Source organism: Balaenoptera ricei, chromosome 1 (assembly GCF_028023285.1).
Source record: "Balaenoptera ricei isolate mBalRic1 chromosome 1, mBalRic1.hap2, whole genome shotgun sequence".
Lineage (NCBI taxonomy): Eukaryota > Metazoa > Chordata > Mammalia > Artiodactyla > Balaenopteridae > Balaenoptera > Balaenoptera ricei.
Genome location: NC_082639.1, coordinates 42846986 through 42874671, shown reverse-complemented (window position 1 = coordinate 42874671; position 27686 = coordinate 42846986). Strand labels below are relative to the sequence as shown.

At 53.6% G+C, this 27686-nt stretch overlaps 1 protein-coding gene across 7 annotated transcripts in view; it reads left to right on the top strand.

The window, feature by feature from the left end:
• Positions 1–27686, top strand: part of TTC39A (tetratricopeptide repeat domain 39A) — a 51338-nt gene that overhangs the window by 9682 nt on the left and 13970 nt on the right. For 3 of the 7 annotated variants that reach the window (XR_009503127.1, XM_059922279.1, XM_059922308.1), the window contains exons 2-9: positions 9353–9457; positions 17917–18048; positions 18927–19003; positions 20270–20337; positions 22182–22246; positions 24296–24395; positions 25754–25819; positions 27172–27280. Coding sequence is in view for 6 of the 7 variants with exons in the window: in XM_059922279.1 (XP_059778262.1) it covers positions 9353–9457; positions 17917–18048; positions 18927–19003; positions 20270–20337; positions 22182–22246; positions 24296–24395; positions 25754–25819; positions 27172–27280 (722 nt within the window). In the remaining variant the exon portion in view is untranslated. Of the gene's footprint in view, positions 1–2444; positions 2560–3279; positions 3319–9352; positions 9458–14493; positions 14549–17916; positions 18049–18926; positions 19004–20269; positions 20338–22181; positions 22247–24295; positions 24396–25753; positions 25820–27171; positions 27281–27686 lie in introns of those variants that run through there. The other 4 variants (XM_059922284.1, XM_059922292.1, XM_059922300.1 and 1 more) reach the window with 4 other exon arrangements.

The window sequence follows — 27686 nt, the reverse complement described above, 5'->3', positions numbered from 1 at the left end:
TGCAGCTTTTGGGATCTTAGTTCCCTGACCAGGGATCAAACCCGGGCCCTGACAGTGAAAGCACCAAGTCTTAACCACTGGACCACCAGGGAATTTCCTGAAGGCCTTCTTAAGCTGAGAGATGGTATTGGTGAAAACAGTCTATATTGAGATGTCTCAGGGCCACTGAGAAGTGCAGTGAGCCCAGTGGTTTGTTCTTGCAGGCTGGGGAGAAGATGAGAGAGGAAAACAGGCCTCGCATCTCCCAGGCACAAAGCACCAGAAAAAAAGGTCCCCTGGCAGGGGAGGAAGGAACCCAGGACTCAGGATGCTCTCCTGGTCCCCTGGGAATGAGCAGGTGACCTGAGCAGGGTCACCGGGGTTGGGAGGCAGAAATAATGGTGACTCACAGGCTCCCCAGGGTTGGGGCTAGGCAGGAGCTCTTGGGGGCCGGGAACTACCCAGGTGGAACCCTCAGGAGGGGTGGGCCACTCTGATGCTCTGACTCACCAGGTGAGTGGCCCCAGCATCACTGCCACCGTTGTGGCATGGGCAGAGTTCCAGCTCTGAAGGCAAAGCTGAGCCTCAGTTTTCATCTGTAGAAGGGGGAGAATAATAGCATCTACCTTGGCACTGTCACCACCATCGTCAGAGCACTTATGTAACACCGTAAGCACATGCTAGGCACCATTCCGGGCATTTTACACATATAAATGCTTAATCCTCACAATGACCCTTTGAAGCAGGCAGTACTTCCATCTTACTGATGAGGAAACTGAGGCTCAGAGAGGTGGTTAAAAGTGTGCATTAAACGAGATAATCCACGTTACATACTTAACATGTGTGGCACATAATAAGCCTTCGATGAATATCAGTCATTATTATAATCATTACCTCAGAGGAAAATGGTAAAGTGCTAGGCTCAGTGTTAAAGTTTTTGGTGATTAGTTAGGCACTGATACAGAGATGTCTGACCAGGCCCTACCCTCCAGAAGGTCCCAGTTTGATGGCAGAGACAGTCACATACAAACCTCACTCCACCCCCACCATACACAGATGGTGTTCACCCAGGGTGGTAGGGGAGGTCAAAGTGGGTTAGAGCAGTGTGTGCCCAGGAAGCCCCCAGCCTATATAGCACTGTCCCTTATCTGGACTTCTGGAGATGACAGTGGATGTTATCATAGCCCACTCCTTGTAGTTAATTATCTTTTCCATGCCTATGTCAGAATCCCAGTGGTGGGATGACCCTTGCTAGTGAGCACCTGGCCTCTGCTCACATATGGACAGCATAAGAACTCACTACCTTTCCAGGCAACCTGTTTAGATTTAAACAGTAATCCCCCTAAACCTCTCCCCTCTGCCACCAGGCCCAATCTGCCTGGCTCTCCCAGGACCTAGTCTAAGCCCTCTTTCTATCATGGCTGCTTCTACAGACTCCTCCTGTTTCCTTTTCTAACATCCTGGAGCTCAGGGCAGATCCAGGGGTGCTGGAGTCCCTCCTCCTTCAGTCCCCTGCCTTTGTGAAGGGACAGCTCTAATGGCAGCCACGTGCTCTGATGAGTCATGATTAAGAGCATCTGGGGCCTGGACGTGGTAGCTGGTTAACTCTTCATGGGTCAGTGGCTCTTCTGCCAGGAGACCAGGTCGCCTTCAATCCTGGTCCTAGACATATACCTTAGGGCTGGGCACACAGTAGGCATCTGAGGAGTGTTATGGGTGACCCCACATAGGCCCTGGGGATTCAGACGAGAAGGGACCCAGAGGGCAAGAGTGTGCACTTTGGAGTCAGGAGGGTTGAGTTCCAATCACGACTTGGCCATTTTTTAGGTGAGTGGCCTTGGGCAAGTCACACGAACTCTGTGCCTTAGTTTCCCCATCTGTAAAATGGCAGTTATGGGGACTATTTGAGGAGGCGAGTGTGAACTGCTGGCTAGCAGTGAGTGCTAAACCGCGTTATTTTCTGCCTTCTGGTCTCCTGAAAACACAGTCAAGCTGTGGACAAGTGGGTGGGATTAAAATCCAAGCCTGACTCTGGAGGCCGTGCCTTTCTTGGCATGAATGCCCCCCACCAGTGCAATAGGATGATGAAGGGCTCGGGTCGGGGGGCGGTGAAAGTGGCAGGGAGGTGGACCTCAGGCCTAAGAGAACTTCCCGGGACCACACTGGTGGGGCTCCTTGAGGAAGGACCGAGCCCCCGCTCCCGGGGGCATGGGCCGGGCAGACCTTGGGCGCCCCGGGGTCTTACCCGTCAGAGCGGAGGTGGGGCGGGGGCGCCTTCCGCTGGCGGGCCGGCCCCAAACAGCCCCCGCCCGCTGCTGGGCCCGCGTCTGCGGTCGGCCGCGGGCGGGCGGCGGCCTGGCCCCACTGCGCAGGTGGGCAGACCGAGGCCCGGCCCTGCCCCGCCGCCTTCCCCGCCCCCGGCGCGCCCCTCCCCGGCCGCCGCGTCCGCGGCTCGGCGGCACAGCGCCCGCTCCGGGTTCCGGCGGCAGCACCTGGGCCGCGGCGGGCGTCCGCGGGGGCACGCTGTCCGCCCCCCTCGGCGATGACCACGGCCGGCGCCCCGGGCGCCGTGCCCGCGGGGTAAGTGCGCGGCGGAGCGGCCCCGGAGGGCGCGGGCGGGGCGGGGGGCGGTGCCGGGCCTGGCCTCCCCCGAGGCCCGCACTGCGGCTTCCAGCCTCTGCCGGGCGGCACTGCGACCCCCGCCCCTCCCGGCCTCCGGGTGCCGCCGCCGCCTCCGGGGAGCGGGGATGGGGCTGCGCGGGGACGGTGGAGGCCCTGGGCACCCTGGGTCGGTCGGTCACTCCCCGCTGGGTCCCAACTTTGTTAGGAAGCTGTGGCCACAGCCGGGTCAGAGCCTCCTTCCTCCGCTCGTGGCGTTTACACCTCCACACCTGTGGGTGGGCTCTTATTGTCACTTCCGTTACAGGTGAGGGGACTGAGCAGTAGCTCTTAAATGACTTGTCTTAGGTCTCCCAGGAGGTGAGAAGTGGGCCTGGGATTTGAACCCAGCGATGCCAGACAGTACTTCATCTTCAGGGATATTCGGAGGAGTTAAAAGACTAAGATAGGAACCGGCCCGGCCCACCGGGCACAGCAGGAACAGGGGTAGTAAAGGTGGGTGTTGTCACTTTCAACGTGGCACTTCTGCTCATTCCCACCCCACCCCGTTGAGGAACCCTGTAGGACCCCTACACCGCCCCTGTAGCAGTGACAGCTGCCAGCTGCTGGGAGACCTGGAGCAACTCTTTGCCATTCCTGGACCCCCGTGGATAGGGGCTGGGCGCCCTGCGGCTGGGAGCCGGCACTGCCAGGAGGTTGCTGGGCGGAGATCCTGCGCAGGTGAGCTGGGAGGGCTGCCGTTCTGCCTGGAGCCTCACCACCAGGGACAATATTTGCCTAGGGCCTCAGGACTAACACATGAACAGGGAGGTGACTAGGCTGGTGCCAGCTGTCAGCTGGAGGCCTCCACAGGGCCTGTGTGTGTCCCAGGCTGAGGGCTTGGAAGTTGGGTGGCCGGTGGACACCCTGGCCTGGGGGAGGGTCGCCTGGTGAGTCAGGCAGCGTTTTGTATGACATGGACCAAGTCCTTTATCCTCCCTAGACTTCTGGTCCCTCCTTTGGAAAATACAGGGAGGCTGGGCTGGCTGCTCCCTTCCTTCTCTGGGCTGGTCTTTGTAAATCTGGAAGCTGGTTAAATCCCTTCTGCCCAGTCCTGAGCACCACCCCATTGGGCCCAGAAAAATGGTTTCCAGGAGAGAAGGCAGGCATGGAGCAGGGCACCTATCAAAGAATCCTGAACTCCCAGACTAGAACCCTCATTCATCTTTCTTCCTTGCACACTCACATCCCTGACTGAGTCCTCTCTACAACCCAGGGCTCCTCTGGCCCCTCCTTGGGCCTCCAGGGCAATGAGCTTACCCTTCTAGCACTGGCAGGTCGTCCTCACACTAAACCATACCTGCCCACCTGCATGCCCTCCAGGTCCATCTGGCCCTGGCCCTGGTCAGTGCCATTCTGGTGGGGTCTGAGTAGAGCAGGGGCAAAGCAGTTCCACCTTCACCATAGACACTCATTCAGGCAGTCAACAAACACTCCCAGGCCTGCTCTGGGCCCGGCCCCATGTGTGAGGCTGAGTGGTGAAAAGACCAACATTTAAATCTCCTCCACTTAAAAAATTATGAAATATTTTCAGCCTTCAGAAGAATGTCGCAAATAATAAAATGAACTCCATGCCCTTGCCAGCAAGCTTTTTCAGATGTTAACATTGTGCCCTGTTTATTTCATATTCTTTTTAAGAAATAAACCATGGCAAAGACCGTCAAAGCCCCTGTGGACCACCCCACCCTTCCCTCTACAGAGATAGTCACCATCCTGAATTTTGGTTTTATCATTTCTCTGTCTGTTTTTATTCTTTTGCTGAGTATGTATAAGCCTAAAAAATATGTAGTTCTTTAAATTTTTTCTGTAAATGGAGTCATATAGCATAAATCATTCTGCAGCTTGCTTTTTCTCACTCAGCTTCAGGTTACTGAGATTTAGCTCTCTTGATCCTTGAAGCCCTGGTCCCCACTTGCCTTGAAGTATGATATGCCACCTGATGTAGAGACCATCATTGATTTATTTAGCCAGCCTTCTTGGTGAACACGGAGGTGGCTCCCAGTGTCTTGCTATTCAAACAATGAATATTCTTGAATGATTGTCCTTTGCACATATGTGAGTGTTCTTCCAGGTTGCCAGGTAGGAGTGGAGTTGCTGGGATTTTACAGGATATGTGCACTCAATCTTTTAAAGTTACTTAGTTTCATTATAAAAGTGCTGCTCAGTAAAAGAAATGATGGAAATATATAATCTTAGGGAAAAAAAATTGCTAACATTTCCTGAATACTTCTTATTGTGCTTTCCACTGTCTCAGTCATTCTTCCCAGCAACCCTGGGAGGTAGGTCATTCCCATTTCATTGATGAGGAAACTGAGGCTCATAGAGGTTAAAGAACCTTCCCCCGTTTCTCCAACAAGTGATTGCTGAGCTGCAGCTTGAGTCCAGGGTTGTCTGCTTTCAAAACTCCACGCTACCTAGGCCACACCACATCACTCCCTGCCACGTGGTACTCGCTTTATGCACAGCTAAGCGGGACTCTGGGAGCAGAGTCACAGTCGTATTTGCAATTTAGAAAGGTCACTGTGGAAGTGACAGGTCCCCATGGATAGGTTGCCTTACCCCCTGAGCCAAAAGTTCCCCCTGAATGCTGGAAGGAAGTAAAAGCCAGCTCTGATTCCAGTCTGCTCTCTGAGTGACTGCCTCGCCCTGCCTCCACTGCCCCACCCATCTCACCCTGACTGGGGTCAGGGTAGGAGGGTTTCCTGTCTCCAGCGGAGAAGAGGGTCCCCCAGCTCTGCCCATCAGACACTAAGGTAGTGGTTTCCAGGCAGACCACCGTGGGGAGCTGGGAGGGAAGGGGAGTAGGGTGGCTCTCTTCTCACTTTGGCTTCAAGCCCCCTCCCCCACTACGCTAAAGTTCCTGGTGTTAGTCATCACCAGCCATGCTCCACACTCCACCCTGCTCGGCGTCCTCCCCATACCAGAGTTTCCACCTGGCACAGCAAAGAGGCCACCATCACCACTTGGGAGCCCAGGAATATTTTGGCCTGGGCCCCGGCAGGGTGGTTTGGAGCAGAAAGGCCTTAAAGACATGGGTACAGCCTGCAGAGAAGTGGGGACCTCAGTCACAGCCAGGGGAGGGCAACGGTTTGGCAGGTTGCTCTTGCAGAAAGTATTTCTGTCTTCTCCCAGGTTCCTGGGAGGAGGACATCAGGTTCCTGTCTTCACTGTCTTCACTTATCTGTCAAATGCAGATAAGAACATCTGGCTCTTGGGGCTGGTGGGAGGACTGAGTGAAATAATGCAGTCATCAATTTAGATAACTTGAAGTGATATTCTTGTAGTGGTGATAGGTGTTTGTTCATGCTATTATTAGGTCAAATGGGGCCAGTGTCCCCAGCCGGCCTGAGCTCCCCAGCCAGCTGGGATGCCCCCATCCCACCCATCCACTTACAGGCCTTCCAGAGCCTCTGTCTTCTCCACCTGCCCCATGAGGGCCTGTGCCCCCTCCTCACTATGGTATCATGCCTCCAGCCCTTTGCTCACACTCTTTTCCTCTTCTGGGACTTCCTTCTCCATCTTGTCCTCAGTTCAGGGCCATCTTATCCAGAAAGCTTCCTTGACGGCACCCCCCTTCACTTCTGGGCCTCCCCAGCCCCCAGTGACTCCCATGATCACAGCCCTGATGGCTCTGGCCGTCACTGTAGCCCTCAAGGGCAGGCCCACATCTGGGTCCAGTTTCTTTCCCCAGAGTCCAGCCCCAGGCCTGGCCCAGAGCCAGAGATCGGTGGATATTTGTGGCAGGGAAGAAATCAGCTCCAGCGCTGCCCCAAAGCAGCTGCCCATCTGGAGAGGTCACTGCAGACCCGCCTCATGACAGTTAAGGGAAAGTGGTGCTGGGGCTGCCAGAGGAGGGACTATGTGCCTCTGTGCTGTCAGTCCATCTGTCTGTGCATCTTTCTCTCCAGGTAGACCGAGGAGGCAGAACCTCTTTCTTGATGGGGGTGGAGGTGGGGGTGGGAGTGGGGTGTGCACAGAAATGGGAGGTAGGCTCTCGACTCTGGAATCATTTAGAGATGGGCAGAAGCCAGGACAATGGACTTGACTTCCTGGGGCTGAGCTGGTGGGCACTGGCTCAGGCAGAAACTTGGCTGCTTCCAGTGGGGCCTTTTTGGTCCTGGAAAGGAACTTGATCTTTATCCTAAGAGTAAGACAGTGAAGGATTTCAAATCCAGAAGTGACATGGTCAGATTTCGGTTTTAAAAAGATAATTTTGGCTATTATGAGAAGGACAGAGTAAAGGGAATAATGCTTCCTACGTTATCCCTTTAAAAAACTACCTAGAGGCTGGATGAGTTACAACATACATCCTTTAAAATACATTCCTGAGTGCCCACAGAAGTAACAAATCCTCTCAAGCCAAGAATTAAGAGGGAGCTGAAATCAGGCTGGTAAATAAGATGAAGCCACAGCAACCTGAGGGTATTTACAAATTCCAGAAACCTAGAACCTTGAGTTTTAATGACACTTAAGGAATGGGAAATAAGGACTTGGGGCTACCCAACGACAGTGTGAAGAGTTGGAACTTAGCCTCCCTACCACCTCACGTGAATCTGCCACCTTCAAAGGGCGTCCTCAGCAAATAGGTGCATTGACTAGAAAAAAACACCCACCCACCACAAAGGGAGACGACAGTTCTTGTGGGGACAAAGAGGCTCCCTAGACAATTATACATGTTGGTCTGCCCTCACACAAATTTCAGGTTTGAATATACACTACCTCTGTGGTCCTGGAAATGCAAAACTAAAAAAAGTAACATAAATGGTCTTGGGGGGTGGTAGCACCCCAGGGAACCTGGCTGAAGTAAATGAAAATCCTCTCTGGAGGAATGGATTCTCATTTCAAGATCCCTTTGGGATCAGTCAAATAGGAGCTCATGGTAAAATTATAAAACACACAAGGAAACAAGTCACTGTGAGCAATAGATACCAGAAGCAAGAAATAGCAGAATTAAGAGTCTAAGATCCTAGAGAGATAAGATATTGATTATAACCGATTGTGTTTAAAATGTGTAAAGAAATCAAAGATAGACTTGCCACAATACACAGAGAACAAAATACTGCCCAAAATGACCAAGCAGATTTGAAAAAGAACCAAGTGGAATTTCTGGAGATGAAAAATAAAATCACTGAAATTAAAAACTCAGTAGAGGATAAGTAGCAGATGAGACCCACTTAAAGAGAATTAGCGAAATGAAAGATCTAAAGAAATTACTCAGAATCTAACTGAGAGAGTGAACGAGATGGCAAAGAAGAGAGAGAAGAGGCATGAAAAACAATAAAATGGGATAACAGAGAAGAGTTAGGAATGGACAGGAGTAGAGGAGGGGTCTTCCATCAGACTTGGGTACAGATGGTAGTGGCCTGGACTGGGGGGCACTGGGTGTAGAAGGAAGTGGATTGAGAGATGTTCAGGAGGTAGAACTGATAGGGCTTATTGATGGAGTAGATGACGGAGGCCAGGGGGAGGATGTGTCAAGGATGACTATTTCTGACTTGAGAAACTTGGTCGAGGGGTACCATTTATTGAGATGGCAAATCTGGAGAACAGATTTGGGAGAACAAACAAGAGTTCAGTTTTGACCAAAACATGTTTCATTTTGCCTGGGAAGTTCTGTTGATGCATCACAGAGGAGGGGACATTAGAGCTGGGCCTTAAGATAGGTGTAGAAGTTTACCTGGTGGAGAAAGAACTTTTCTTAACTTTGGGGGAAAAGGATCTCCTTTCAGTAAGATCATCGGGACACTTTGTAGAACCTTCTCTACTTAAAAGAGACCCCTTGAGAACAGACATTCATAAGACCATCAGACAGGACTTTTGGGATCATCTCTCGTCTTTCAGATGGGAAGCTGAGGCTAAGAGAGGTCAGGGATTTGCTCTCCTAGCCCAAGGCTCTCCATCCATCCATCCATTCATTCATTCACTGACTTAACCTATATTTATCAAAAGCCCATTTTGTACCAGATACTAGGTGCCGGTGATACAGCAGTGAACAAAACAAAGATTCCTGCTCTCAGGAAGCTTATATTTTAGTGGAGGGAGACAGATAATAAACACAAAAATTATTTTAAAAAAAAAAATGTCAGAGGGTGATAAGAGCTGTCAAGAAGTGTAAGGACTGGAAGGAGGTCGGGTGTACTGGAGGTGCCATTGGGAAGGTGGCCCTTGAACATAAAAGGCCCTGGGCAGCTCTTACAGGGTGGCTGCCCACTATGGCCCATTGTGACAGCGCCCGTGGGGTTCTAGAGTGCAGGCCTGAGGAGGCCAGGAGAAGGCCTAGAGAAGGAGGAGGTAAGAAAAGAGCTGAAGTGGGATTTAGTGGGTAGGCTGTGCCCCCCAGTGGGGGCAGAAGAGTCCAGTGGGTCAGAAGGGCCACAAAGACTCCTTTTACCCTTGTGAGAGGAAAGATAAATTTATTCCTGAGGTTTCCTTGCACCAACCCACCACATCCCATCCTCAGCCCCTCCCCACGATCTCAGATGACACCACCCCCTTCTGCTCCCCCTCCCACCTTTAGGGACACTGAGAGGTAGGTCCAAATTGTCCTGTGTCTTAGTACAGAGTGGGCAGCCTGGAGGAGCTCATGACAGGCATCCAAGGACCACCAGGGAGTTCGAGTGGGCCTTGGGCGGCTCTGTTCCAGCCAGGACAGTCGAGCCTCTCAACTGAGGCTTTGTTGAGAGCTCCCAGGTCATGCCTGTGTCTCTCCCATCAGGACTCCTGTGAACAGCCTCCACGAGTCCCTGGACCAGTGCATGACCGCCCTGGACCTCTTCCTCACCAACCAGTTCTCAGAAGCACTCAGCTACCTCAAGCCCAGGTGAGGCTTAAGCCCAGGTTGGGGATGGAGGGTGTGTGTGTGTGTGCACGCACGTGCACGCACACATGTAAGTGTAGGGATGGGGATGTCGGATGGAGAACCAGAGGTTTTATGTGAGAGGAACCCTGTGTAACTCAATGCCTTCAGCCTTCTGGGTCACTGTGACCCCTGAGAATCCCATAAAAATGGCTCAGGGTCCCCATTCCACAGCCAGGAACAGCCAGGCCCTCCCCTAGGTCACTGTGACTTCCTTCCCCTCAGGTCTTGCAGCTTCTTCCACTTTGATTTCTTGTTCCCACTGAATCCAGCTCTAAAACAGCCCCTTTTTGTTATTTTCCTCCAAAGCGCTGAAGACTTGAGTTGCTTTTACTCAAGGCTTTAAGGTAGTGATGACAGTAGTTTAGCCATTTCTTCTAGTGTTGACTGCCGTACTTCCTTTTTTGGCTGCATTGGGCGCAGGCTTTCTCTAGTTGCGGTGTGCGGGCTTCTCATTGCGGTGGCTTCTCTTGTTGCAGAGCACAGGCTCTAGGCACGTGGGCTTCAGTAGTTGCAGCACGTGGGCTCAGTGGTTGTGGCACTTGGCCCCTAGAGCATGCAAGCTTCAGTAGTTGTGGTGCGTGGGCTCTAGGGTGCGCAGGCTTCAGTAGTTGTGGCGTGTGGGCTCAGTAGTTGTGGCTTGCGGGCTCTAGAGCGCAGGCTCGGTAGTTGTGGCACACGGGCTTAGTTACTCCGTGGTATGTGGGATCTTCCCCGACCAGGGATTGAACCCGGGTCCCCTGCATTGGCAGGCAGATTCTTAACCACTGCACCCCCAGGGAAGTCCCTGCCTTATTTCTAAATAATATGCTTAGAGTGCTCTTTCTTTACTTACCACTTTTTTCAATTTTTTAAAAACTGAAATTAAGTTGAGATATAATTCACATACCATAAAATTCACTCTTGTAAACTTTTTGCTTTTTTTTTTTTTTTAATTTTTATTTATTTATTTATTTATTTATGGCTGTGTTGGATCTTCGTTTCTGTGCAAGGGCTTTCTCTAGTTGTGGCAAGCGGGGGCCACTCTTCATCGCGGAGCGCGGGCCTCTCACCATCGCGGCCTCTCTTGTTGCGGAGCACAGGCTCCAGACGCGCACGCTCAGTAATTGTGGCCTACGGCCCCAGCTGCTCCGCGGCATGTGAGATCTTCCCAGACCAGGGCTTGAACCCGTGTCCCCTGCATTGGCAGGCAGACTCTCAACCACTGCACCACCAGGGAAGCCCCAACTTTTTGCTTTTACACATCCCCTGATGGTTGACAAGAATTTAGCTTTCTTATACCCCTGCTTCACCTCCCTTCCCTCCTCCTATCATTATATCACAATATCTGGCTAAATCAGTAATCAGTGTTTTCATTATTATAACTATGTATTATGCTCATTGCAGAGACAAGTCTTACATTATAAGATTACATTTTCTTTCTGGAGTTAATAATTGTCTTGTTTTCTTCATTTGCCTGATTTGCTATACGTTTATCCTGAACTCTTTATAACTACTCCATCAAGTCATGAGGTTTTCCGTAAATACTCAGACATATCAGGTAAGCCCTCAGTCCCTCTTTTTCCTGGAAACCTCTCCCCTGGAGGACAGACCTGTTTACTGGCCACCTTCCAACCGGCTCCTGGAATCCCCTTTGCTTCTCTCCTGTTTGCTTGGCCTGGCTTTTTCTCTCTCATATCTGTATCCTCCCTCATTTTACTAGAGCATGTCCTCTAGAAATTTCCAAAGAGAGAGTTGCATGAATATGATCTTTCGCCCTCAGAATTTTGAAGGTGTTGTTTTCTGGCATGTACCATAGCCGGGAGAATCCTAATTCTTCTTACATGGCATGGGGTCTTTTTTCCTTCTCCAGAGATGTTTAGGATCTTCTCTTTTATTCCTGCAAATCTGAAATTTCACAATGATGTGCCAGAATGTAGGTCTTTTTACTTGGCATTTTTTTTTCTTTGTTTGTTTTGGTTGTGCTGGGTCTTTGTGGCTGCACGCGGGCTTCCTCTAGTTGCAGCGAGCGGGGGCTACTCTTCATCACGGTGTGTGGGCTTCTCATTGCAGTGGCTTCTCTTGTTGCCGAGCACGGGCTCTAGGCGTGCGGGCTTCAGTAGTTGCAGCACACGGGCTCAGTAGTTGTGGCTCGCGGGCCCTAGAGCGCAGGCTCAGTAGTTGTGGCGCACAGGCTTAGTTACTCCGTGGCATGTGGGATCTTCCCGGACCAGGGCTCGAACCCATGTCCCCTGGTTAGCAGGCAGATTCCCAACCACTGCGTCAACGGGGAAGTCCCCTTGGTATTTTTTTATTCGGAAACTGAGTTCTAGGAAATTCTCTCGTATGATCCTTCCATGTTCTGTTTCCCTTTCTTGGGCTTTGTTTAAGGCAGGTATTGGACTTCCTGGATCAGTCCTCTTCTAAGATATTTATCCACACACTACCCCCCTCGCATTTCTTTATCTTTTTTCCTCTGATTTATGGGAGAGTTCCTCAACCTTATCATTAAATCCACTGACTTTTCTTTCTTGTGTGTAATCATATGATTAATTCCCTAGTACTCTTCAGTGTTCTCTGAATGTTCTTTTTTTCCTAAAACATCTTATTCTTTGTTTATGAGTGCACTGTGTTCTTTATATGTATATTTAAAAATATGAGTGTCCTGAGGATAGGACCTGGCATGTAGCAAGCCCTCTAATAAGTATTTATTGTTGTTATTACTATTATCGCAGAATATTATCTCTTTTAAAAATATTTTATTCTTTCCCTGCATAATCTTGGCTTTCTGCAGGTTTCCTTTTTCTGTTTAATGGGGGGGAATACTCTCCTCATGGTAGGACAGGGGGCGCTACCCTGAAATGCCCGATGGTCCCTGGCTGTCTGTCTGGTCGTATTTAAGAGCAAATTCACTCAAAGGCCAACTGGAAAGTCTGGGCCAAGAAGCCTTGTAATTGGTGGGATCAACTTTTGGATGATCTGGCAGAGAGCGGGCCCCAGATGTTAGATTTTCCAGAGAAGAATCCTCCATTCCTCAATCTGGACAAAGAGCCCCTGGCTGCCTGAGTTCTGGGACTGGGATAGGGGTGAGGGGCCAGGGGTCTAATCATGCCTGCTGCCTGCTTGCCTGATCCCTTCTTTTCAGCTCTAGGCTGTCCTCTGCCACCACTGGTTCCCCCAGGTCCCCAGGGAAAGCAGGTGCTGGGGTAGGGGGACGGCTTTCCCCAAGCCCCAAGCCAGGCCTGTTCAGTTTCTCCCGGCCTGACTGACCCATCGATCTCCTGTCTGGGGTCAGTGGCCCAGCTTCTGAGCGGGGCGGCTCCAGGGCTTGGTGGTCCTGAGTTGTACGGTAGTCCCTCCGCCAGCAGCGCTCACACCTCATCCCCACCCTCGGGGGGGATCCGGCTTGAGGTGCGGCAGGGCCGGGTCTGCTCAAGAGTGTGGCCGCTGCCTGAGGCAGGCCAGGCCCCATCTTGCCCCATCACTGAACATCTGGCTTCCCCTCCCAGTGCTGTTGGAAGGCTCCCCGGCTCCCCTTCCCTGCTGGTCACTACCCGTCCCGAAGTGGCTCCTCTCTGCCACTGCCCCCTCACGCCCTCAGCCCCCTCCTCGCTGAGGGGCCGCCTCACCTTCCCTCACCTCAGGAGGGCCCTCTACTAGGGGTCCCGCAACCCAGGCCCCCGAGAGGCAACGCCTGCCCTGAAGGAAGCACCGCAGAGAGAACAGGCTTCCTGTGAGGCCACCTTTCATCTCACACGTGAGGCCCTGTAACCTCTCTTTCTCCTGACTCCTGCCCCATTCCGGAAAAGGGTCTTTGCTTTCTTCTGAGTTGGAGCGCTTCCTCCCCAAACAGTGGGTGTCATGAGCAGACTCCCGGCCCCTTCTTGTGACAACGAAATAGTGTTTCCAGAAACTGCCAGCTGTCAGGGGAGGGGCAGGCAGATTCAGTAAAAATACCTCCCCATCTCTGTTAAGAACCACTGGTCAAGATAAAATAATTCGTGCTCAAAAGTGGTCTCCTCTCCCCATTCACAGCCGCTGAAGCTGTGAAGGACGCTGGGGGGTCAGTGTCACCCACTGCTCCCCGTGGCACGCATGGTGTCTCGTTTCGCTGTCACCCACGCTTTGCCCTCGGGGAGTAACTGGGCTCTCCAAGCCTCCCCCCCGCCACCCCCCAGCTTCTGCTTTCCCTTTTTCACTTTTTTCTTTTTTCTTTTCCCCAAACTAACACCAGAACCTGCATGTTAGACTACTTTGTTTTTTGTTTGTTTGTTTGTTTTACAGCAGGTTCTTATTAGTTATCTGTTTTATACAGATTGGTGTATACATGTCACCATATATACACCATTTGCTTTCCCTTTTTCACTTCTTCGAGTAGCTTCTAGTTTATTTTACTTCGCGCTGTGTGTGTCCCTGAGCACTGTCTCTGGAACATGGTAGCTACTCATTTGGTGAAAACAATGGTCATGGTTGATAAGTAGCAGGACCAGGACGCACGTCCAGCCCCACTCAGCTCCACAACCCACACTTTGCCCCCGGGCCATCCTGCATCTCAAGCAGGTGGAGTTTCCCTGGGACAGAAGGCCTCACACCTGCCGCCTCTTCCAGGAGGGAGGGAAGGAGGTAGAACAGGTGTGTGGGGCGGAGGGAGGGTGGTGTGCCCCTGCACTGTCCTGGGATTCCTCTGAGGGAAGAAGCAAAGTCCCCTGCTGAGAGGAAGGGGCCAGGCTGCTGCTGGGCTGGGGAGGTGACAGGGACTGGGCAGAAGTTTATGAGTGGCATGATGGGCCGAGGTTGGGGGCCCCGCTCAGAGCGTGCCTGTCCGTGTGGCTGGCGCCTTCCTCCTGCCTTGCTCAGTGGCAGCGCTGCGGAGAAAGTAGGCGGTTGCGCGGCTCCTAACCAGGGCAGCGGGAGTTGGCAGGCCAGCAGCGAGGGTTTTGACGAGAGAGTGGCTGGTATGAGGAAGCTCAGCTGGGGAGTCAGGGAGAGAGGACAGGCTGGAGGTGGGGGGATGGCGCAGCGGGAGTGATGAGAGCGAGCGCACAGGTGGAAGGCGGGGAGTCTGTGGCCGGGAGGGTGAGTGGTATCGTGCAGGACTCCAGAAGCAGAGCTGGTCTGTGGGTTGACGGGGAGGTCAAGGGGTGACCCATGGGATGGGGTGGTTGGACGCCTGGGGCCGGTTCACTTGGCAGCGCCTCAGGAGTGCCCTCGTGTGGCCGGCGGCGGGCCGGGTGCTGGGGCTGCAGTACTGATCGGGGCGTGGGCCGTTCTCAGGGTGCCTCATGGCCTCAGTGAAACAAGTAATAATGGCTTTAGGACCAGCCACATACCTTCCGGGGTGTACTGCAACATGAAAATGTGGAATTCTTTGTTCAAAAATTATTAAGCGTTTCAAGACAGTGACAGCAGAGCATTAAACCAAGCATGGAGCCCTGTGTGACTGCACAGATCGCACACCCGTGAAGCCAGCCCCGGAAGTCTTCCTGGAGGAAGTGACAAATTTAAGTTGAGAGAGGCTGGATGAGAAGGAGTCAGCCAGATGGAGAGGGCATTTCCAGGCAGAGGAACAGCCGGTGCCAAGGCCTGGCAGTGAACGAGGGTCTAGTGTATTTGAGGAAGACAGATAGTCAGCCTGGCTGGGGTGGGGAGAGCTGGGGCAGGTCCCAGAAGGGAGAGGGCAGGGTGATGGAAGGTGGACTGGGGATATGAGTCCCCCAGAAGGTGGTTGGGCTGGAGAGGAGGGCAGCAAGGTGGGTCTGAGAGGCGTGGGGGGATTTCATGAGGGTGAAGGGTGGCTTGGAGGCAGGGCGTCTGTCTCTGAGACAGGCTGCAGGGGGGCACCCTCGCCCAGAGAGGTCCTCGGGAAGTAAGGCCTTAGGCTGCGACTGCAGAAGGGTCCCCAGGAAAGAGCAGTGGGGTTTGGGTCAGAGTCAGTCATCCTGATGGTGAGGACAGGATGGCTGACGAGTAGCTGACAAGGGCCTGAGCCCTGGCTACTGGCAGAGGAGGGAAGGGCTGGAGGCCGCTGGGCTTAGCAGACCTCCAGGTGGCCAAGGAGCCCCCGGTCCCAACACCCTGCTCTTCCGATGGCTCTTCCAGTGCCCTCCCCATCTTGACAGCTGGTCTAGGCCTGGCAGGTGAGACCCCATTGGGCATCATGTCCTAGAGGTGGGTCTAGCTCAGAGGTGAGGGGATCGTTGCTTCTAGGGATCTGGTCGCCATATGTACAAGGACTTTGTGGAGTAAAAACTAAACTTGGGGTGCCTGAGGTCTGGGGGGTTGTTATACCTCTGTGCCCTGAATCCCAGTCCAGACCAGAGTTGGGGGTTTCCATGTCATGGGCTGGGGAGGGGCTAGGATTCCCAGCTGGAGGGGCCTGTCGGGGCCTTGGGCCTCAGACTAGAAATTCCACTTCGCCTGCCAGCTGCCCAGGCGGGGCTCTTCCTCCTACTGGGCTGGGCAGGTGGGGCTGAGTCCCGGGCCTGGGACCTGGGGGTGAGGAGGGTGAGAGTTGGAGAGGCCTGGGGGAAGGGGATTATCTGGGAGGTGGGTCTGTGTGCTGCCTGGGAAACCCTTCCTCAGGGAGAAAGTTTTTATGTAGGGCAATGACCCTTGACCCTGGCAGGACACAGAGGGACTCAGACTCACATTCATTGAGCATCGGTGTTATGGCCCTGGCCTGGGCACCCTACTTAAGCCACCCAAAGTCCTGGGGGAGAAGGGTTATTGTATCCATTTTACAGAGGAAAAGCCTGAGGCTCAGAGAGGCTACAAGACTCACGAGGGTCACACAGCTGGTGACTAGCGAGGCCAGGATTCCAAACTGTGTCTGAGAGACTCTGAAGTCTGAGTTCTGTCCCCACTGCAGGCTGTGGCCTCCTTTCCACAAGCCACTGCCCTCAGATAAGCAGTTCTAGCAGAGACCTGGGAGGTGTCCTGACAGCTGCCAGGACTGGTCTCCTTCATGAACCTTTGACTTCCAAGGATAATATCACCTGAGAATCACCCAGAAGTAAAAAAGCAACTTAATTTACAGAGGTGTTTTATGAATGAGGAACGGGTGAAGTCTTACGATAGAATAGATGGTCTATAAACCTTAGTCATCTCTCTCTCCCCTGAAGTTCCCAGCATAAGCCTGGCACTGAGGAGTTTGGAAAATAATTAATAAGGGAGTGTAGGGAAGGGAGCAAAAAAATCACTGCAGCATCTACTGTGTGCCAGGCAAGGGTAATCCCCAGCCAGACCCACATGGACTCGGGTGGGCCAGCATTATTGTCCCCATTCTGCAGAAGCATAAATCAAGCCCCAGACACATTGTGACTTCCCCACGTACAGAGGGGGACTGGCATTGGTCCCATCCTTCCTTGCCTGTTGCTCTCTGCATGTGTTAGACTAAATGCCACCCCTCTCCCCTCCAACACCCTTTAGATGCGAGGTCTGGGGCTGTGGCGGAGCCGGGAGACAGGACGGGGAGGCTTCCTGAGACCGGCTCGCTCAGCCCTGTCATGTTGGTGCTGAGTCAGAGATAAATCTCACACACGCTCTGCCCTTGAGGTGCCCACAGTCTGGGAGAGAGCTGAGCCTCGGCTGATACAAGTTCAGTGTGACCTGTGCCTCAGTTATTGACACATGCTCCCTTTGGGAGGGAGCCCTGGATTCCCAGTGGCCTTTGAGGCATTTGAGGGCCTTGGCAGATGAGTCAGGGGATGCGGGGGTAGGGGATGGGCATTTCAGGCTGAGGGAACAGCAAGGACAAAGGCCTGCAGGAGGGAAAATGTGGGCTTTTCTCGAGGAGAGTGTGTGTGGTTCAGCGTGGTATAGTCTTGAATGTGACCAGATGGTGGGTCAGAAGCAGAAGTGATAAGAGGGCTGGGCTGGAGAGGTGGGCAGGGCCTGTGATGTGTGGAGCCTCGGGCCCCCAGCATTGTCTCATGGGATGTGGAAGTCACGGGAGGGCTCAGGCAGAGAGCAACAGGATCAGATGGTGGGGTGGGGAGAGGCAGGAGGTGGCGAGGTCAGTGAGGTCCGGGGGACAAGGATGGGCAAGCCCGAGGTGGGGCTTGAGGAGACAGGACCTGCGGTAGGTGGGGCAGCAGGCGAGAGGCAGGCCCTGGCGCAGGGGAGTACCGCCTCAGGCCAGCACACTGCTGAGCTCCTCCGGAGTCCTCACCGCAGCCTCGCTGCTGCCATCCATGGGGAATGGGTGAGAAACCGAGGCTCAGATTTGGAGAGTCACTTAGGGCCACTCAGCAGGAAGAAGAGGAGCTGGGATCCGAGGCCTTCTGAGCAGCAATGGAAGGGTCAGCCCTTGGCGAGTCCCTTCCCCTCTCTGGACCTGTGTGTCCTCCCATGCGGGATGGGGGAGGGGACGGTGGGTGATGACACAGGGTCAGCTACCTTGGAGTTCTAGGAGTTTATGCTCTCATGTCCCTTCTCTCTGGCAGAACCAAGGAGAGCATGTACCACTCACTGACGTATGCCACCATCCTGGAGATGCAGGCCATGATGACCTTTGACCCCCAGGACATCCTACTTGCTGGCAACATGTTGAAGGAGGCCCAGTCTCTCTGTCAGAGGTCGCAGCTGGGGGTGTGGACAGGGATGAGGGGTTGTGAGGCCCATCCTTCTGTCACCTTGGCTTATCCCAGTGCCTAACATGCCACTATTAGTCCTACTCCTTTTGGCTAAAAAAAGGTGTCCCCAAGTGCTAAAAGCCGTCCCTGTTAGCACTGCCCCAGGAGCTGTGTTGTCTGAGCCAGTCACGGAGGGCTTCCAGGGGCCAGGCTGGACTGGGAGGAGACAAATCCTGGCTCTGTCACGTAATAACTCGCTGACCTTGGGCAAGCCCCTTTCTGGTCTGAACTTTCCTCATCTGTGAAATGGGTGTGATGACAGGGTTGTTGTGGGGACTGAATGAAGACATCGGTTACCTGGTGCATAGTTTGTGTTCGGTACACGTTAACTGCCTGAACGCGTGAATGAATAGACCCTCAGGGTTCGTGCACAGGTGGAGTCATCGTTCACTGGGACACACCCCTGCCTGCCCTAGGCCAGGCGCTGTGCTGGGCACTGGCCACCCAGGGAATCATCAGACCCCGGCCCCTCTGACGCCTGAACTGCCTGATCGGGGAGACAGGCACAGACAGTAACATCCCAGCACAATGCAGGGAAGCTCATGGGGTCGTGGGGCTCCAGCTGGAGGAGCAGGAAAGGCATCCTGGAGGAGGTGATGCCAGAGCTGGGTCCTGTAGGGTGACTAGGAACTGGCCAGGGTAGAGGGGGCTCCATGCAGAGGCAACAGCAGGGGCAAGGGTGGGAGAAGGCCTGGATTGGGGGGAGTTGCCAGGAGTTTAGTGTGTGGAGTCCTACGGGAGGGGCAGGAGATGCTGTTGGAGGCGCCTGGGCCCTTCGCTCACCCTCCCTGAATGACCTGAGACCCCGTTTTCCTCTTCAGGCACCGGAGGAAGTCCTCTGTAACAGATTCCTTCAGCAGCCTGTTGCACCGCCCCACTATGGACCAGTTCACGGAAGGTGTGGCACCTGGGATGTCCTCTCAACTTTGCTGACGCCAAGCAGCCCGGTTCCAGGCCCAGGAAGGGGTGGGAAGGGGCAGCTGTCCTCCCAGTTGTCACCCAGGGGGCCGGGCCCTGCCCTAGACACTGGGACACAGATGGGTCAGACCTGGGACCTTTTGAGGACTGGTCTCAGATGGGGGGCTGGGGTGAGGGCGGGGGAGCAGGTGAGACTCACTTACCTGACGGTATTACCTGCTGGAAATTGAGGAAAGAAAATGCTGTCACAAGGTCTGTGCACTTTGCTCCTCAGGCCAGTGTGGGCTTAGGACTGTGTGTGCAGTTAGGTTTACTGGTTTAATTATCTTAGTGATCTCACGTGCTCCTGAGGGGAATGTGGTTCTAGAGGCTGACACACTGAGATGAAACAGCTGGGAGCCGTGGAAGAGAAGGTCTGGGCCGCCAGAGCCATGTGGCATCTTTGTGCCGTGACCACAGGTGGCAGTCCTGGAGCAGCAGCAGCCAACCATGAGGAATTTGGGGCCCTTTAGTGCAGGGGCGAATGGCCCTCCCCACCTCGAGAGCCCTTTGAAGGTTCCAGTGCGAAACAGTGCTTATGATGGTGCCGCTCTCTCCTTCATACCTTCCATGGTTCCCTGCTGCCCACAGGACCAAATCTGCAAGCCTCCACCAGTGTTTAAGACCCTTTACAGCCAGACTTCTGCCCCTCATCTTTCCCTGTCCCCTAAATCTCTCCCTGCTCCACCCCATTTCAACCTTCTGTGGCTCAGCTGTCCCCCAGGCACCTGAGTTGTTTGGCTTTCCTGGGCCTCTGCCAAGAAAGCTCTTCCTGCCTCATCCTTCCATCCCATGTTCAACTCAAATGGCCCAACTCAGGCGTCTTCTTCTGGAAGTCTTTCCTGACTCCTCGGGCTGTCTTAGTTCCCCTTCCTTACTCCTGCAGCCTGCGGCTTCCCTGGGTTTATCCATTCATCCCAGCACTGTAGGGGTGTTGGTGCACAGCACCTACAGTGACGCCCGGAGGACAAGAGGACAAGGCCCAGGGCCCTCTGCTGACGTTCTCGGGGGTGGGGTCAGGGGTGTGAGCTAATTCAGGACAATGGTGCGTGCCACCAAGGAACCTGGTGATGGGGATTCGGGAGGTGGCAGGCAGGTGCTGACTCAGGCTCCCTTTGCCTTTTGGGAAGTGGGATGAGGAGGATTTGGCCCAAGCCTCCTGCCAAGAGTCCCAGGAGGCCACAGGGCTTTGGTTTTCTCCCTGCAGTGGAAATCCACGCTGAGGTCTGCTACGCAGAGTGCCTGCTGCAGAGAGCAGCCCTGACCTTCCTGCAGGTAGGAACCCTCTTCTTGTACAAGCAGCCTGGGGGTTTCAGAAGATGGATCACCACGTCTTAGCCTGAAGGGTCTAGAGCAGCCATGCCCAGCCCCCTTGGGGTTGAGGCGAGGACTGAGGCTCCGTCACCCCAACACTCCTGGCCCTGGGCAGGCTCAGTGGCAGAGGTGATGGGCCCTGCCCCTCCACACGGAGCACACGCGTTCCCACCCACTACCAGGATGTGCTTCCACCTCGTGACTGCTGCTTCCCTGCTGTTTTTATGTCACGGGGGTGACAGAGCCTGCTTTACATTTGATTCATTCAGCAGACTAGTCTGAATGAATCAAACGTGATTCATTCAAGAACTTGTAGAACCTGCAACATACCAGGCTTTGTATGTACATTACAGGCATGTCGTTTTTACATACCTTATACACATTGCATGGTTGTTTTTACCTACATTTCTATGTATTATTTAATCAGCACCTCACAGGCCTATGAAGGGGAGGATTAGCAGAGGAGGAACCACCTTCCCAGGGTCACATGGTTAGCAAATGGCAGAGCTGGGATTTGAACCAGGTCTGGCCAACTCAGAGCCTATGCTCCTCACCACAGTGGAAATTATGAGAACCATCACATCATGATTTTACCAGAAAGCCTGGATTATAATTGTAAAATATAATCATCATGTAAATAGGTGTACTGGGGTGGAGAGGCACATATAAATTTTATTGTTGGGGTACTGTTTGTTTTTGCCAGTGATTTTTCTATCTTTTTGGACCTCAGATGATTAGAATTGGATGAATCTTAATTCTTCGTTAGGATCACTGTAATAATTGCACCGTGAATGGCCTTTTATGTCCGTTGTTTGTTTACTCTATTATTACACATACGTGCACGAACCCCCCACCCATCCGGAGAACAGAACCCTGCTGGCACATCTCCTTGCCCTCTGCCTCCCTTCCCCCAGGGGAAACCACTACCTAGAGTTTGTATTTATCATCCCCCGCCCTGTTTTTAAAAAATGGTTTTCTCAGCTTCCTATTCATGTCTGAAGAGCATATTGTTATGTTTTAGTTGCCTTTGAGCTTCTTAAGGCCTCAAGCTGTGTGGGACTTGCTTTCTTCACCCAGCCGTACATGGCTGTGTAATACTGCCTTCTATGAATATACCAGTTTGTTTATCCATTATCCTGCTGAAGGATATCTGGGTTGTTTCTGGTTCTTGGCTACTATGAACAGTGATTCTGTGAGCATTCTTGAAGACGTTCATCCATTTCTCTTGGGTGTGTACCTGGGAGTGGAACTGTCAGGGGGACTGTAGGTATTGGGGCTTTTTTGTTTTGGCTGCACTGTGTGGCATGCGGGATCTTAGTTCCCCAACCAGGGTTCAAACCTGTGCCCCCTCTAGTGGAAGCACAGAGTCATAATCACTGGACCGCCAGAGAAGTCCCCAGGTCCTGGCGCTTTAAATTACAAATGTGATGGATACCTGCTTGTTGTAAAAAAACACAAGCAATCCAAAAATGAACGTCTCTCTTCCTTCCCCACAGTTCCTCCACTGTTAACCGGTGGGAGCATCTCCTCCAGGCCTTTCTCCAAGCACATGGTATAGGTACATGTGAGCCTGGTAAAGGAGGCTGTGGTCGAGCCCTGGGCATTGTGGAGGTCTTGTTTGGCAAGCAAGACCCTCATCTCAAGTACCAGGGGTAGAGTGGGGAGGCCTCTGACCCCACCCACGCGGGGCCCCTCATAAAGCTGGGCCCAGGGAGGGCCAGGCAGTATCCAGAGCCTTGTATGATCCCTCTCAAGCCTGTGGCTACCCACCCAGGCCCGGCTCTTAGCATCTCTCCCCCCTGCAGGACGAGAACATGGTGAGCTTCATCAAGGGTGGCATCAAAGTTCGAAACAGCTACCAGACCTACAAGTGAGTGGGGCTGGCCTGGGGGGCCTGAGGCCACAGCATCTACTGCCCTGTGCCCCTCAGGCTGCTTTGTGGGAGGTAGAGGGCACTGGCTGGAGGCAAGAAACCTAGAATACTGTGTGACCTCAGATAGATTTCTGCACCCTCAGGACTTCAGTTTTCTGGAATATTATTCCCCTGTGTGTATCCGTTCATTTGGTCCCCCTGAGAGCTGACTCTGTGCCTGACCCTGAGCTAGGGGAAAACAAGGCACATATTCTGTACAAACAGCTCAGTCTGGTGGGGGTGGGAGAAAGACACAGGAACAGTCACTTTGAGAATAGCAGCAGGACTCCTACCCATCCGTAAAGGCCCCATCCAAATGCCGCTTTCCCCACGAAGCCTTCCTTGAACCCTCCAGTACACAGGGATGATGCTTACATAATACACACCACCTCTCCAAACTGGGAGCTCCTCGACAGCCAGATTATTTCCATGCCGTCTCAGCACTGGGCCACACGTAGGCCGTGTTTATGGAGCAAAGAATGAAGACTCGGTCCAGAGCACTTCTGCCCAGTGTGGTCCCGCAATCCTTTTCTACAATTCCAAAATCAGAAAAGCTCTGAAAATAATTAACCCTCCCCCCTGCCCCAAGTTTGGCATTGAAACTCCTTTTCCATTAAAAGTTGACTTGAATTGACTTGAGACTATCATCTTTATTTTCCCCACTTAATGTGACTATTTCCCTGCAGAGAGATTGTGAGTTTGATTTCCAGGTATTACTGGGGTATAACACACCACCCAGTATATGGACACCACACTGCTTTGTGGGTCTCTGCTGGAATTGTTCAGGGAAACCAGACTGTGTTCTGGCCCTTCTAGTCTCCCTACCAGCTGCCAGAGTGATGTTTTCAAAGCACAAACCTTGTCAGGTCAGTCGGTCCCTGCCAACTCCTGAGACCCCCTCTTGCTCTTAGAATAAAGTCCTGGGTCCTGCCGAGTCATTCCTGGGAGGTGCCCCTGTCCTCCTAGCCGTAGCTCCTGTCCCACCGTGCCTCAGGCATTTGGGCCTTCCCTCCGGTTTTCAAACATGCCAGATTTCTCCCTCAGGGCCCCGGGACACACTGTTCTCTCTGCCAGGAACACTTTGTGCCAGGCTAACCCCTCATCCCTCCGTTTTCAGCTCAAATGTCAGCTCCTTGAGGAAACCTTCCCAGAACCCCAAACTAGGTCAGGCTCCAGGGTTCCTCCTCATCCTCACAGTGACTCGATAGGGGTGTGTCTCTAAGAGTGGGAGAGTTGTGAGGACAGCAGCTTGATGGCTTTGCTCCTTGCTGTCCTCCGGTGCTTGGCACAGAGAAACCTTAGTCCGTGTTTGCTGAGCGAATGCCCTCAAGATGCTCGTGGCCTGGAAGGGAGGCAGGTACATCTTTAAAGCCCCTGTCCTGCCCCAGGCAGACCGGGATATGGACTCTGAGCTCTTGGTGACCAGAAGAAAGAGGGTTGGATCCCAACTAAGAGACTCCAGAGGGACTTCCTCAAGGAGGCGGTGTTGGAGTTAACCCAGTGGTTCCCAACTGGGGGCGGTTTTTCCTCCCATGAGACGTTTGGCGATGTCTGGAGACATTTTGATCGTCATACTGGAGGAGGTTGCTGCTGGCATCTAGTGGGTAGAGGCAAGGGTTGCTGCTGAACATCCTAGGATGTACAGGATGGCCTCCCGCCCCCATCTGAACAAAGAATTGTCCAGTTATCCAGCCTAAAATACTAGTAGTGCCGAGGTTGAGAAACTGTTCTAGACAGAATGCAGAGCACGAGCAAATGCCTAGATGTTGGACAAGGCGGGTGTGCTAGGGCTGATAGAGCTGAAATCCAAGAGCAAGCGGTGTGTCATTACGATGGGAGATGGGGCTAGAAATTCCTCGAATATCAGCTGTCTGGATGGCCAGACGGTTACAGATCCACCACCAGGGAGTTCGAGATCAGCTAGGAGTATAGGGGCAACTTGGGCCCGGCTGGAAGAGGACCCAGCCCCCCAGATGTGGCTGAAACAGACTTTGCATCCCTCCGCAGGGAGCTAGACAGCCTCGTGCAGTCCTCACAGTACTGCCAGGGAGAGAACCACAGGCACTTTGAAGGAGGAGTGAAGCTCGGTGTGGGAGCCTTCAACCTGGTGAGTGGGCATGCCCTCCCCACATCCACAGCGTCTGGGTTCAAGATCAATCTCCCCTGCACATCCCCGCCCTACACATGGTCTCTGCCGAGCTACTATCCCGGGCCCCAGTGATGAAGCAGACCCGTGGCCAGCCTGGGGGCTCACAGCTGGGGTGGAGATGGGGGCTGGCCGTGGCTCCAGAGTCCCTTCTGTGCGTTTCTTCCCAAGGCAAGTTGAAAGCTTGAACTCCACTACAGTGGCAGTATTCACAGCACCAGAAACTGACAAACACAGTACATCAGGGCCTTTTCCTCCCTGGAGGGCTGGTGGTTAAACATTGACCAGTGGCGGGGAAGGAGACAGGCCTGGAAACAGCCGACGACCCACAGGGAACGGAGAGCCAGGACTCCTTCCTGGGGGAGCCCGGGAAGGTTTCATGGAGGGGATAGTATTTGAGCTGGATCTGGAAGGATCCATAAGCGGGGGAAGTTTTCCAGGCAGGAAGGGCATTGTAGACAGAGGGAACAGTGTGAGCTGAGGCAGGGAGGCTCAGAAGAGTTGTGCCTGCTCCTGGGAGGAGGAGCTGGTCTCTGACGATCCAGACTCCTGGCCCTGGGTGGCCAGGGACTTACCCACAAGTGTGAGTGTGGCCGGGGGTGGCTCTCTCCCCTCTAGGCAAAGCCTGTTCTGATGGGGGTCCCTGCCCCGCTCTGGGTTCCAGATTCCCCATATGTAAAATGGGAGCAGTGATCCCGGCCCAAGTGCTGGGAAATACAAGCTGCCATGTGCATCAGATACTTCAGCAGGTTATAGGTGGACTGTCTGCGGTTCGAGAACTGGCTCCACCACTGATGAGCTGTGGTGCCTCGGGCATATCCTGTCACTTATCTGTGCCTCTGTTTCTCCATCTGTTGAAAGGGGTTAGCAATCCCTTCTTTGCAGCACTGTTCTGAGGATCAAAGGCAATGACAGAGCCCCTGGTACAAAGTAGGGATTCAGTGTAATAACAATAGCTAACTGCTAGGTGCAGGCCCTATTATGTGCTTCACATATATTAATTTGATCCATCTGGTAGGGGCTATTATTATTTCCATTTTACAGATGAGGAAACTGAGGCAGAGAGAGGAAATGTAACTGCCCGAGCTGGGAGTGTTGAGACTAGGATTTAGACGCAGTCTGCTCCTAATTGTCTGTCACTCTGTATGTAGTGCCTCTCTATCTGGGGAAGTTGGCTTTCGGAAACCTGGGGCCTCCTCATGGGCATTCCAGAGACAGGGCCTGCACTTCTGGGATTACCCCCAGGACTCTGGAGGCTTGTTGGAGATTGGGAGGGTCAGCCCCCACCCCTTCACGTGTCCACCTGCCTCTTCCTGCAGACGCTGTCCATGCTTCCTACCAGGATCCTGCGGCTGCTAGAGTTCGTGGGGTTTTCAGGAAACAAGGTAACCACCTTCCTTCTGGGGATCCCAACCTGCTCAGCCCCAGGTCTGGAGCTCAGCTGGACAGGGTGAGGCTGAGGGGCTGCGGGACCTGAGTGCTGTCCTGGCTCAGCCCCCCTCAGTGTGTGGCCCTGGACAAGACTCAGACCTCTCTGGACCTCAGTCTCCTCTCCTGAAAATGGGGCCATTGATCCCTGCCAGGCCCTTCCCAGGGTAGAGAGGCTCTAGGGTAAGGGTGTGTGTGAAGAGCAGCTCCTGGGGTCCTCCTTCAGGGGCCTGGGGCCATATTCTCTGAGCCTGGCAGGTGTCAGGAACCTGGTCCTTCTCCCCTCAGAAGACCTTGAGCAAGTCCCTTCCCTTGGGACCATTTTCTGGTCTGGGAGATGCCCAAGGGAAGCCCTACTGTGCATTGGGCCTTGAGGTGGAAACCAGAGGACTCAAGCACCCAGAGGCTTTACTGAGGGCAGGAACCTGAGTGCCAGGTAGCAGATCAGGGAGGGCTCCCTGGTGGAGGAGGCCTGATGTGGTACAAGGAGCATTAACCTGGAAGTCAGGAGCCCTGCGTCAATCCAGCCTCATCCCCTTCTCCCTGTGAGTCTGAGCAAGGCCCGCCCTCCTCTGGGCCTCTTTTTTTGTAAAACAAGGGGCTTTTTTTTTTTTTTTTTTTTTTACAGGAGGCAATGTTTCTCCAACTTGGACTTTCTCCAGCCCTTCCTGATTTTTGCCATGTCCACACACCTCTATATTATTACTTATGTATCATTTTTCTCAAATGTGATTCATATTTTTTACTTAAATTTATTTAAAGGAAACATTACTACACAGAAAACCCATATTATGTGACACGATAAGAACATAATCATAACAAGTAATACTACAAGAACTGAGCAATCTTACGAAAGCCCTGTCTGTACCCTGAGCCTGTGGTTAGGATTATCTGCCTCCTTGTCATTCCTACTCCCCCCACCAGACTTGGGGCTGCTCATGGCCTTGGTGCCCACTATGGGGACTGAGCAAGTGAATAAAGGGGGGAATGGGGAAGGGGCTATTGAGGAGGTAGGGGACACCCACGCCTTTGCCCTGACTGTGGCAGCGGTGTCCCCTGCCCTCAGGAAGATGGCTGAGGCACTGAGAGGGGCAGCCCCTTGTTCGAGGTTGCACAGCCTGGGAGCAGCTGACCCGGCCTCCAGGGCTCCAGACTCGGAGTCCAGCACTCTCTGGTCCCTTCTGTGGCAGCGTTGCCCTCACACCTGTCCCGTGACCTCCCAGGCCCCTCCCCCCCTCCCTGGGTCCCGTGGTGGACCCTGGGGAGCTCAGGCCTTGCTGGCCTCAGCCAGTCCCCGTCTTTCCTCCAGGACTACGGGCTGCTGCAGCTGGAGGAGGGGGCATCGGGGCACAGCTTCCGCGCCGTGCTCTGTGTCATGCTGCTGCTGTGCTACCACACCTTCCTCACCTTTGTGCTCGGTAGGAGCGTGCTCGGGGCGAGTGCTGGGGCCTCTGGGCTTTGGTTGGCTCTAAGGGCAGCGGGTGAGAGGGCAAGGGGCTGCAGACCCTGCTCGGGCCCCCAGGACTGGGCATGAGGCACTGAAACCAGAAACAGCAGAGCCGAGTCAACTGTCCTGGGGCCTGGCCTGCAGGCCACTCGCTTCCTCACAGTGTGACTGGGTTCCAGCCCCAGTTTTCTCATCTGTGAAATGGGGGTGGGTCATGCCCACCTCAGAGAGGGTGTGAGGATGCTGTAGGCTGTACTGTCTAATTCAATCCTCACATCACCCTGGAGATAGAAGAGTTATCATCCCATTTCACAGAGGGGAAGCGGAGACCCTGAGAAGCCCCTGGTAGGTTGCTGGGAGGAGGATCACCAGGGAGG